At 34.0% G+C, this 13,386-nt stretch overlaps 1 protein-coding gene across 1 annotated transcript; it reads right to left on the bottom strand.

Moving 5' to 3' along the window:
• Nucleotides 1–4,707: 4,707 nt before the first annotated feature.
• LOC133179826 (zinc finger protein 493-like) lies at nucleotides 4,708–11,076 on the bottom strand. The gene is made up of 2 exons (XM_061314504.1): nucleotides 10,907–11,076; nucleotides 4,708–8,605 (listed from the first exon to the last, which is right to left on the bottom strand). Exons 1-2 carry the CDS (start codon nucleotides 11,054–11,056, stop codon nucleotides 5,714–5,716), a joined length of 3,042 nt encoding a protein of 1,013 aa, XP_061170488.1. The 5' UTR covers nucleotides 11,057–11,076; the 3' UTR covers nucleotides 4,708–5,713.
• Nucleotides 11,077–13,386: the final 2,310 nt, after the last annotated feature.

Below are 13,386 nucleotides of genomic sequence, written 5' to 3' on the forward strand. Positions count from 1 at the left end.
GTTACACCGATGCTTCTTTATTGCCACACACAATATATATATAGGTCTTCTCACCTGCCAAAAACCACGTGATGCATACAGGTATGATAATTTATTAATACAAACATACATAAAATATTTTTTGTAAACAAGGACATTTCTCCAATATTTTCCATTTTTATTCTTCAGAAAATGGACAATATATTCATGCATGTTTCTTCTCATTAATTAATATTATCATTAATATACAAACACAGCATGGAACAACCAAATTACATAAAATTGCGTATAAATAATTGAGACGTAAGAAAAATTTTAGTTGTTATCATGTAAAAGCGCTTTAAACCCTTCCTCATCCCTCAAGAAGGATTCTGAGCTCTGCAAAAGGAATAACTTTAACTACTAGACATAAACCTATATTTTTAGAACTTTATTTTAATCTCTTACTGGATTTATAACTATAATGCTATGAACTAAAAAGCTTAACCAAATACATCTCCTTTGATATCATTTATTGTTGTTTTATTCTGTCCATTGTTGAAGTTTTTATTCAGTGTGACTTCTGTTACCATATACTTGCTTTCCGAATTTTTAATCGTCTTCCGAGTTTGATTTACTTCGAAATATAAGTGATGTTTATTAATAATGTTAGGTTTTTTTTCATTTATTTTGATACTCAATATATTTATTGACAAGGAAAGTATATATGGGAAGTAGATCCATTTTGAGATTCAAACTACATAATTATGTATTAGAATTCCAATAAGATACTGAGAAACCATATTTAACAAGAAATTAATTTACGTGAAAATTTAGCGATAATTGATATTTTCTTATTGTTTTTTTTAATTGGTACATGCGCAGATCTAGAGGGGGGTGGGGTGGGGGTCCGGACCCCCCTGGAATTTGCAGAGGTATTAAAAGTATGTACTGAAGCAAATAAAAAATGACTTTAGACCCCCTAGAAAGCATGGGCATCACCATCACGACATAAGTGATTTTCAGGTTTGGGAAATGGAATTTAGTTTTTTTTTTTTTTTTGGTTTTGTTTTGTTTGTTTTTTGTTTTGTTTGTTTGTTTGTTTGTTTTTGATTTTCAAGGAATTTTTGGATTTTTGGGTTGGAAATTTTTTTGACTGGGTGGACCCCCCCCCCCCGTAAAAAAAATCCTGGATCTGCACCTGTTATATACTAATTGACAATCATGGAATTGCCGAGTTTATCATTTATTTTGGCATTAAACGACTTTTACAAAAGTTCGCCGGCCAGTTGTTGAGATTCTTAACCTTATAAAGGTCCAGAAACTTGCAGTCGGTTCTTTTATATTGCAGAATTAATAAAATGCTAATTCCCATCGCAATTAAATAATAATAATCACGCAATCAAGTAAGTTCATTGGCTTTCAATAGAAATACGCTGAGCAATGCCTTGAAAAGGAGTACGCTTCTACTATATGAAAAGAAGTCTCTTGCTGTGGCCTTCAATTCAACATTTAGATAGATCGACGACGTTTCATCAATTAACAAAATTCATTTTCATTCCTACGTTGATTCGACATATCCATTTGAACTCGAAATAAAAGATAACCCAGAGTCTGACACTTCTGTTCCATATTTGGATATTTTACTAGAAAAAGGCGTCAATGGTAACTTAATAACAAAACTTTGATCATTTTTTCTATCGTCAAATTCCCTTTTTTATGTAGCAATATACCACTGTCACCTGCGTAGGGACTGCTTATGTCTCCAAGTTGATTCAATGCACAAGAGCATGCTCTACGTACGAACAATTTCTAAACGAGGCAAGATATTGCAAAATAAGTTGATGATACAAGAATATCAACAGTCTCGTTTAAATTCAACATTTCGCAAATTCTATGGTCGATACAATAACTTTGTCAACAAATACAATCTATCATCAAGTCGAATGTTGTCTTAAGTTTTTTTTTAATACAAATTGTAAGGCTATTATTCTCACACTGAATTGTCTACGGATTTTTCCGTTTGTCCGATCATGACAAGGAGCACACGTCGAGTGTGACCAGTCGACAGGTTATGCCTCCTCCTCCATGACACCTGACCCCACCTCTGATGTTTTTAGAGGTCCGTGTTTTTTCTCTACTCCATATTTGGACTTTTGAGCTTGATTACTGTTCGTTATCTTCACATTTCATCTAATAGTCAGCTATGTATGAATTCAATGTGGTCAAGTTTTTTCTCTCCAAATTTGTTATCTTTTATTTTTTCAATTTGTTCCACAATTTATTCCTAAAGAGGATTATATCATGTACACAGGTACAGCTGTAAGACTTGACCATTTCACGGCATTACTCTGTATATGACTATTGATAGACAATGGATTTACTAGCATTTTACTACGATGAAAATTATCATTTTATTAATATTGCGTTATTTGGTAACCAATAACAAAAATTTGAACCTTTCCAAGGTTATTGCACACGAAACTAAACAAACTGTCCGCTATTTACAGGTGTGAATTGGTAGTAAAATTTGGATAAATATCCTTTTATGAAAAAAATAATTTTCGACACGATGTTTCATGTTTATCAATTGACATAAAGCAATCTTAGTCTGCGAACTATTGATACTTACGTGAATTTAAAGTGACGAGGCAAATTTATTGTTAATTAAGTTCACGACAAACAAGAATTATATGATTATTATATTGTATTAGAACGCTGTAAATTATTCTCCTTATTGAAGTGATTTACAATTTTCCAACGATAGTTTTTATTCTGAAACTACAATTTTGTGCTTTACCTTTTCACAAGCATGCCCAAAAGAACTAGGAAGGAAAAAAGTTTCAAATAATCAGAATTCTCGATTCAGTCTGTTTTTTTTTTTTAATCTATTGTGGTAATGGTTTGGCTACCGCAGTCACAGTTAATTTCCATTAAAGGCATCGAATAAAATAACTATGTACGCACATATGACGTAAAGAACTCTATTGTGCTTTGTTCCATATAGACAACATATCCTGGAAACTTTTTTCTATTGTGTACTCTTTTAATTCGCTTTTTTAATATCTAGATCATCTATGTCAATTCGTAGATTACACACACATTTCTGCAAATAAAATATCGATAATCTTACTGACTCTACACACAAGTACTCTGAAGTTGATATTAAAAGGATGTTGGAGTTCCTCATTGAAAACATTTATGTAGTTTTCGGAGACCTAGTCTTCAACAAACTGTTTGGATCCGATGGGCACTAATTGTGCTATTTTATTAGCCGGCCTGCTTTTATATTCCGATGAAGCAGAATTTATGCAAAAACTTCAACTTGAGAAAAAGAAAACACTTGACGTGGCCTTCAACATTTATATATCGACAACCTTTTATCAATTATCAATAGTTATTTCCCATTCGATCATATGTCAACTCGATTTATCCCAGTGAACTAGAAATAAAAGACACCACAAAGTCTGCCACATCTGTTTCATATTTGGATGTTTTAGTGATTATAGACGACAAAGACCAACTAAGAATTAAATTGTATGACCAACGAGATAACTTTAGCTTTTCCATCGTCAACTTCCCTTATTCATGTAGTGATATTCCGCTATCACCTGCATCTGGTGTTTATGTCTCCAACTTATTCCGTACTCAAGAGCATGCTCTGCGAACGATCAGTTTTTAAGCCGAGACAGTCTACTCACACAAAAGTTGATGCTATAGGGATTTCAAGGACCTCGTTTAAAGTCAGCATTTCGTAAATTTTATGGGGGTAATAATGACCTAATTAGCAAATAAAACCTAGTACTGGGTCGTATTTTGGCTGACTGTTTCATACCAGTTGTTAGGCCTTTGTTTTTGTACCAAATTCGACTACGGAATGTTCTGTCTACTCGATCGATACATAGAGCTCAAAATGGGTGTGACAGGTAAACATGGTATTTCATTTCATCCTAGGCACCTGATCCCACATCTAGAATTTCCGGGAGGGGGTATCCGTGTTTTATGCCCTGTTCACAGATTTGTACTGTTAGTAGTTTTTATGACATCGATCACTGTTCGTTATCTTCACCATTTTCATATAACAGTGCTAAAGTGTCTATGTTTATATACAGTTACTCTGTTGAAGGAAACATATGCAAGAATTAGACTTCACTTTATGAAAAAGAAAGATATCCAAGAATTAACTCCATAATGGAAAAAAAAACTTTTTCTTTCATTCGCTTTTGTGTGTGTGTTTGTATGTAAGGGTGAAGTACGTTTGATGATCAAGCATAAGTTCAAAAAGATGATCAAGCATAAGTTCAAAAAAAAGTCTTCTAAATTTCAGAATAAAATTTATTTTGTCAATAAATTTCAAGGTTTCAACATGGAATGAACTTAGTACATGTATTCCTGTACATAAAAAATTCCTTCTTAAAAAAATGCAAAAAAAAAAAAAACAAAAAAAAAAAAAAACAAAAAACAAAACAAAAAAACAAACAAAAAACAAAAACAAAAAAGTGGTGTTTTAATCCTGTTAAATGATAATTTCAAGTGTCTACTGCTTACTGAAAAGGTTTTGTTCTTGTTACGTTACAATCAAATACCAAAAAAATATGTTAACTACAAATTCTGTTTTGACCTTTTGAAGGTAGATTTTAAGGTCAAGATCTAGTAAATGACTTTAAATTGTCTTTTTGATGTTAGATTCATTATGACATCAGTTATAATCAATTTAAACTTTCTTTTTACCGAAATTTAAGGCTCTCAAAGAATTATGTCAAAAAAGTATTTTCATTGAATTCAATTTGAAATCATGCGAAAAGTAATCCCAATACCTATATTCAATTTAAAACCATTTTAAAGAAGAGGCTAAGAACATACAAATTACCGTTTTCTTACAGACAGTAGACAATATGGATATATTTCCTTCAACTGATATGGAAAAAATACTCCCATATTCATAAGTGGTTTTCTTAATTTTTCTTTGAAAATGTCAGTTTAAAATATGATGATTGTTTACCTAGAAATCATGCCCCGAAAAACCTTATTTGACCAAGATAAAGTTATAAAGCATCGTTAAAATATTTTATTTCTAATTTGAGAAATCTGTACACACCTTTCATTTACTTGATCTTGACCTTAACAAAATTTTTTTAAAAGGTTTCTGTTACTCTCATCATACTCATATTGATATTTGAATTCATCACACATTATTCCAACTGACAAAGACCAGTATTATAACATGACAGCCATTTTGTTTGTTTACTTTGTTGTGTTAGAAACGTTTTGTTACTCTTAAACTACATTCCTTTACATTTACAATCATTCTTTAACATCATATCAAAATCCAATTCATTCATTTTACATTCTTATTATCTGTATACAATATTCCGTTTCACTTCAATTTAAACTTCCCTGCACCTCAACTTCATTTTCACATCATTTTGTTACATCTATTCCTGCATCTTGCAAATGTCAATAAAATTAGCTTAATTTTGCATTGACTCTTCATTCATTTATGCCAATATTTAAATTATATTTATAATCACTTTAAAAAAATTTCATTGACTATCAAATGACAAATTTCCTTTCACTTGTTTCATAACCTGTCTTTTATGTTAACTACTGAAGCATTGTTAAAACTCACTACAGTTATTTAACTTTTGTGGAAACCACTAAAACATTGTTACAGTAACAACTGACTACATGTATTAATGTTTTGGTAACTATTAGGTACATTGAACAACTCAGTACGAGTCAATAATTAACATGATTAACTTTTGTGGTGCTGTTTCCTATGACTCCGCAGTGACTTTGGGTTCTTATAAGCCTTTGTACAAATGTTACACTTATACTGCTTTTCTTTAGAGTGAGTCCTGATATGACCAGTAAGAACATCTTTCCTCGCAAAAGCCTTACCACAAACATTGCATTTATGTGGTTTGTTTTCTGTGTGATTAAGCTGATGTTGTGATAGATTCTTCTCTGACCTGAACGTCTTCTCACATTTATTACACTGAAAAACTTCCCCAGAATTGTGAAGTCTACTATGTTTCTGTAAAAGAAATGGCTTTGAGAACAATTTCCCACACTGTTTACAGGAAAACTTCTTTTCCCCATGTGTGTACTTATGTGTACGCAAAGAGGAGGGGTCGCGGTATGCTTTTTCACACACATCACATTTAAATGGCTTCTCGCCTGAATGTGTCCTCATGTGTCCTCTCAGATGTTCTTTGCGGCCAAATTTTTTACCACAGAGGTTACATTCATGCTTCCTGTTTTCAGGGTGTGTCATCAAGTGCTGCCTAAAACTGCCGTATATAGAGTAAGACTTTTTGCACAGTGAACATTTGTATGGATTTTTGTTAGTGTGCATAATTCTGTGTTTTTCCAAAAGATGAGCTCTGGGAAATGATTTCTCACAGTCTTCACAAGGAAATAAATTTTCCTCATGTGTCAACTTGTGCAAACGCAAAGACCCTGGGTCTTTGTATGTTTTATTACAAACATCACAACAGAATGGTCGTTCATCTGTGTGAACACGCAGATGGTCCTTCAGCAAAGATGTCCTGGTAAATCCCTTTCCACATTTTTCACATGTATGTGGCTTTTCGCCTGTATGTGTAAACACATGGACTTTTAAATAGCTCAGTTTTTTGAATGCTTTGTCACAAACATGGCATTTGTAAGTATTTTTTTCAGTGTGGTTAATTCTATGTTTTTCTAAAAGTTGAGCTCTTGGAAATGATTTTCCGCAATCTTTACATGGAAAAAGGTTTTCTTCATGAGTCAATTTGTGTGAACGCAATGAGCCTGGGTCTTTGTATGCTTTATTACACATGTCACAACTGAATGGTCGTTCATCCGAGTGAACACGTAGATGATCCTTTAGCAAAGATGTCCTGGTAAATCCCTTTCCACATTTTTCACATTTATGTGGCTTTTCACCGGTATGTGTAAACACGTGGACTTTTAAATAGCTCAGATTTTGAAATGCTTTATCACAGACATGGCATTTGTAAGGATTTTTGTCAGTGTGGATAATCCTGTGTTTTTCTAAAAGATGAGCTCTTGGAAATGATTTTTCACAGTCTTTACAAGGAAATAAATTCTCTTCATGTGTCAGCTTGTGCGAACGCAAAGACCCTGGGTCTTTGTATGCTTTATCACAAACTTCACAACAAAATGGTCGTTCATCCGAGTGAACACGTAGATGGTCCTTTAGCAAAGACGTCCTGGTAAATCCCTTTCCACATTCTTTACATTTATGTGGCTTTTCACCTGTATGTGTAAACACATGGACTTTTAAATAGCTCAAACTCTTAAATGATTTATCACACACATGGCAGTTAAACAAACTTGAAAGTCTGGACCTCATAGACTTTGTGTGAGTTTTCTTATGACGGTTTAGAAAAGCCATTAAAGCAAATAATTTTCCACACACTTCACAACTGTATGGTTTTAGGTCTGAATGCAGCATCTTGTGTCTCCGTAAAGCAGGAGGGTCCTTAAATGCCTTGCCACAAACATCACATTGAAAAGGTCTTTCATTTGTGTGAGTTATCATGTGGTCTTTCAAAATATTTTTCCTGTGAAATTCCCTTCCACACACATCACACTGGAATGGCCTGTTTCCGGAGTGTGCATTCATGTGGTGCCGCAGGCCTGTGGGACCCCAAAAAGATTTTTGACACAAGTTACAACTATAAGGTTTAACACCTGTATGCTTGGCCAAATGAAATCTGACAGAACTCCGACAACGGAACCTCTGTCCACACACTTTACAGGAGAATGGTTTTTCATCAGTATGGATTCTTCTATGAGTCTGCAGTGTGGATGAACAAGCAAATGCTTTACCACAAAACTCACACGTGTAAGACTTTTCCCCTGAGTGTGTTGAAATATGTCTATCTAATATCCTTCTTTGAGAAAATGTTTTCCCACAAATTTCACATACTCCTCCAATTTCGTTCAAATTCCTTGTCTGACCATTATCATGGGTTGCTTTGTGACGTTTGAATCCAGAAAAGGATGTAAATTCCAAACTGCATTCTTTACACTCAAAATGTTCCCTATGGGTCATTTTGTGCTTCTTTAAAGATGAACGCTCAGGGAATCTTTTCCCACAGGTTTCACAGCCATGAGGACGATCACCAGAGTGGGTTCTCATGTGACTTTGGAGAATGCCTATCCTGGTGAAGGTCTTCCCACAGAGATCACACTTATACGGTCTCAGTCCAGTATGGGTCCTCAAGTGAAAAGATAAAGAAATCACAGTTAAGTAAGTTTTTAAACATAAGCCACACCTAAACAGCTTATCACTTGTATGTGTCCTCAAATGTTCTGAAAGCTTCTCACTCTGAGGAAACTCTTTCTTACAAACTTCACATGTAAATGATTTCTTTGGTCGACCTCTTCTTCTTGCTACTTTTGGAGAATTCTCTCTCAGTAACCTTGCTGTTGATTTCTTTTTGTGTGATAACTGATGTTTAGACAAGGTTCTCTGTGATGCTAGATTTTTTCCGCAGACATTGCAATGAAAAGGAGTTCCACCTAGATGATCCCTGACATGAAGCTCGAGGTCCGATGGTCGATGGAATGACGTCTCACACACCACACACTGGTAAGCTTTGTCACATGTTGGCTGTGACAAAGCAAATTCTTCCTATATGAAAAAAAGATCATTTTAGAAATAGATTTCCTCAGTTGTTAGAATAAATTTTTCTTCAAATTAAGCTTTTCTGTAATCATGGTAATGAACAACACCTAAGCAGTGTTTTCCCTTTATTTCAAAGTAAAGGGTTAAAGATCAACTGTAACAGGCTAGAGGCTGAGGTTTATGGACAAAATCTTTCTGGACCTTACAACAATTATATTTAATTTTTTTTATTTATAAGCGGCATTTCTGTCAGCTGAAGTGATCAATTTGGCCGGTAGCTGGTTAGGGAAAACACTGTCTAAGAAAATATTCTCATATGCTATTATCATGATTATTAAACTTTTTGAGTATATCAGCTTTAGCCTCTACAAGTGTTGTTGTGTTTGTGTAATTTTTTAATTATATCACATTTCTCAGGGACATATCATTTTTTTTTTTAGCAACATGTTGATAAATTGTTAGCTTTTTATCCTTAAAGCAATCCTAAATACAGTAAATTCTGACATGCTTAAAATGTAATCATATTAATTCATTACCAAATTCACATCTATAATCATATTCTTCACCATGCACACTTAAATTGCACAAAAGTTCTTCTTTTTTTTTTTTTGAAAAATGGAGGTTTTTTGCAATTTTGCAATTGGGAATGGGGCCTGTATTTGGCCCTACACAGAGCAGTAAAAAATCCCTAGATTCCATCAATTGCAATAAAGAGGCTAGATTCCTATACCCAGTTCCCAAGAGATACATGTATAGATAACATTTGCTTGATCAGAGGTGCTCTACCAGAAATCATCTTACACTAGACTCATAAATTAATCTCTAATTTGACAGATGCTCTTATAAAATTCTCTTTGAAACATTTTTGCTTGATAATTACACCCATGGGACAAGTGGAATATCGATATTCAATAAAATCTTACAAAAAGAGTAATTTGCCCTTTTTCAAGTAAAATATGGTAGCAAACAGTGATTAGAAATAAAAAGAAACAGCTACTATATGAAACCACTTCAAGTTAAAGCTGTGTCTGACTATTGTGAGACTATTAACAACTCTTGTGGCAAAAAGGAACTCAACAAGCCACATGCGCTGGTACCACATGGCCAGACAATTGTTGGTATTAACTCAAGAACATGATATTTGCCTTTGCGTTTTCAAACAAGAGGAAAAAACATAGGTAATCAGAGATTACATAGCTCACCTCAACGAATGTTGTCTTTAAGTAAGGCAAAGTCCCACACTAAACTAATAATCTTAGACTAGTAGTGTCCCTAGATGCAACATTTATGCAAGTTTGGTCAATATAGAGATTATATAGTTACTTGGAAATGATATCTGCTCCAAAAACTTTAACCTGGTCACTCATCCAGAAAATTGTAAGTCAGATCCAGCATCCAAGGCAAGCCTGGTAGTGTGCATCCTTAGGTGTATCATCCATGCAAGTCTGGTCAACACAGGGCTTATAGTTACTTGGAAATGAGACCTGCTCCAAAAAATTTAACCTGCTCCAAAAACATTAAGCTGGTCATTCTTTAGCTGAAATTGCAGCATCTGAAACCTTGACTGGTACAATGAAACTCACTAGAAGCATCCTCCATGCACCTCTGATTGACACAGGGCATAGAAGTACTTGAAAAAGAAAACTGCTCCAAAAACTTTAACCTGGGACGCTGACGTCGAGGGTATTACATAAGCTCCCCCAACTTCGTTGAGGTGAGCTAAAAAGCAAAAATGAGTACAAATTTAATATTGTGATGTATTGATATACAAAATTTATTATTCAATGTTTAGCGATGTGATTTTTCAGTTACGTAACTTTAAAACATATATATTTTTAAAATTTCACCTTAATTAAAAGGTCATAGTGATCTTAAAGTAGGATGCAAAACCTTCCACCAAAGATGCATTAAATGATCAAGTTTGATGATACTAGATCTACAGGTACCTTTAGTAATAGTTTTCCAGTGATGAGCCGGACAGGATTTTGCCCTATTTGGCCATCTACTTAAATTAATGAAAGAAAAAAGTGACTTAATTTTAATTTATGACACACCTTTTACTCAAGATGTATCAGCTGACAAAGTTTGATTATTCTAGGCCTCATAGTCCATGAGCCGGACACGAAAAAGCAGACAGACAGATGGACAGACACAAACGCCATGCCATAATGAGTCCTATCTTAAGAAGGGCGTATAAAAAGCTTTTGGAACTTCCAACTCAGTTCGACATATCCATGATATTCGAGATATCAATGTTCAAGACACAGTAGTTCGGCTGTATTTGTGTCCACTGAGTCACCCACTGACCTGTAATTTCTGTTCATCTTCATCTGACTGGTTCATGTTTTGATCATCTGACTGGTTCATGGTTTGATCCAGAGACTGTTGTGGCTCATCATTCTCCACTGGTTCAAAACCACAATCAGGTTCATTCTGGTGTTTATCAAGAACCATCATATCTGGTTCACCAGGAGACATCACACTGAAAATGAATATTAGTGCCATTTATTTTAATATCAAACAAGTTAATAAATACTGTTCCAAATAATATTTTTTGAATACTAAATTGATATAAACAAATAAATGAACAAGAGGCCCAAGGACCTTAATGGTCACCTGAGTAAAATACAACAATTTAGAGGATCCATAAACTGATAAATGAAGCTTTGTTGCCCAAAAGCAAGAAAAATAGCATGATTAGCATTAGGGCCGTCACAGTTCCAAAATGTTTTGGGTCGGGTCGGTTCTGTAAATTTTTGGTTCGGTTTCTTACCTCTATTTTAAACCTTATCTTTATGAATTTAACATAAAAAAATCTTTTTTTGTTACATTACATTCACCTTTTAAATAAATCTTATTCATGTTAACGTCTTGACATCGATGTTCAGGACTATTAGGCCTACTATATATAGCTATTAGCTACAATCTGACCATTCTTGCTTGTTTTGATAATTATCTAATCCTTTTGTGACAAGTGTTTTGTCATGGAATGAAGTATAATTCAGTTACGATGTTTATTTATCACCGTTATCATCATCATTCTTCTGATTTTGACACCATTTTTTTTGTATAATAATAAACAATCATAAGTAGTAGTCTAACATTTAGTGTACCCTTTTTTTTTATTTCTATCAGAATTCATATAATAATAATACCACAGAAAATTATATATTTCTATTTTAGTTCTTAGAAACCATAATTCCAGTTTACGAGATGGAATGTAAAGAGGACGCTGTGAGCTCAGAAAAAAAAAAAAAACGGAGGAGGGGGATGCCACGAAAATTGTTTTTTTATTGTTGTTGTTTTTTTTTTTAAAAAAAAAAACTTTTCTGCAATGGTCAGATAAATACATTAAAAAGGAGGTCTCTGACAATAATTGCCATTTTATTAATTTTCTTAAATTGTTCCAATAAAGGCCGGCTTGAAATTGAATTGCTATATGTTTAGGAATTAAATTCAGGTAATATGGACTTTTCCCAAGAGCATTATACCCAATGTTGAAGATAATAACAATTCCATCAACAGTGATATTATGATAGAAAATATTTATGAAACATGTAGAAGAAACAACTGTTACAGATTAAACAATATATTAGGCTGTAAAGAAATCTTTTGAGAATAAATCACTGATAGAGGAAAATGTACAAGTAACAAGTGGTTATGGGTGTAATATTCAAATGTTATGAAAATGTTCAAAATCATCAACCACATATTAATACCAATCGTAAGACAACAAAGACAATAGAAATCTATATTTTGAGAAAGATGAAAAAATAAAAGCACTGGTGATGTTTTGAGCCAATAAAAACCCGGAAGTTCACGTAAAACTTTGATGACCATGAAATATGAAAAGAAGCATTTTTTTACTGAATATATTAAATGCATGCATGTAATAAATTAGTCACGACTCGCGTTGAAATCTTGGACGTCGATCTCAACTCTGGTATCTCGATACCCCGGATATTCCCACAGTTTCTGAAAGTTCTCTTGATGTCGGGATACTGAAGTTTATGGCTGTACATGACTTTAAAGAAAGGGATTCAACAAACACACAAGCCTTTCTGCTTTTAAAGAAAAAAAAATGTTTCTATTCCAGTCGTGTGGTAACAGGCAAAACAAAAGGCCCATGGGCCACATCGCTCACCTGAGTAACTTTGGCCATGCTGTTCTTTACCAGATTTCCCCCCTTTTAATACACCTATTGTGGCCCCGCCCTACCCCTGGGGGTCATGATTTGAACAATTTAGAATCTACACTAGCTCAGGATGCTTCCATATAAGTTTCAGCTTTATTGGTCCAGTGGTTCTTGAAAAGAAGATTTTTAAAGATTTTTCTTATGTGTCCCGCCCTACCCCCGGGGGTCATGATTTGAACAATTTAGAATCTACACTACCCCAGGATACTTCCATATAAGTTTCAGCTTTTCTGGACCAGTGGTTCTTGAGAAGAAGATTTTTAAAGATTTTTCTTATATATTTCAATGTAAAACTTGGATTCCCTATTGTGGCCCCGCCCTACCCCCGGGGGACATGATTTTAACAATTTAGAATCTACACTATCCCAGGATGCTTCTACATAAGTTTCAGCTTTTCTGGACCAGTGTTTCTTGAGAAGAAGATTTTTTAATGACCCCACCCTATTTTTGTCTTTTCTTGATTATTTCCCCTTGTAAGGGGACTTGGCCCTTTATTTTAACAATTTATACTCCCCTTCACCCAAGGATACTTTGTACCAAGTTTGGTTAAAATTGGCCCAGTGGTTCTTGAAAAGAAGTTGAAAATTTGAAA

The sequence above is a fragment of the Saccostrea echinata genome, unplaced genomic scaffold (genome assembly GCF_033153115.1).
Source record: "Saccostrea echinata isolate AGI-Se365-2 ecotype Australia unplaced genomic scaffold, CSIRO_AGI_Sech_v1 ptg000005l, whole genome shotgun sequence".
NCBI lineage: Eukaryota > Metazoa > Mollusca > Bivalvia > Ostreida > Ostreidae > Saccostrea > Saccostrea echinata.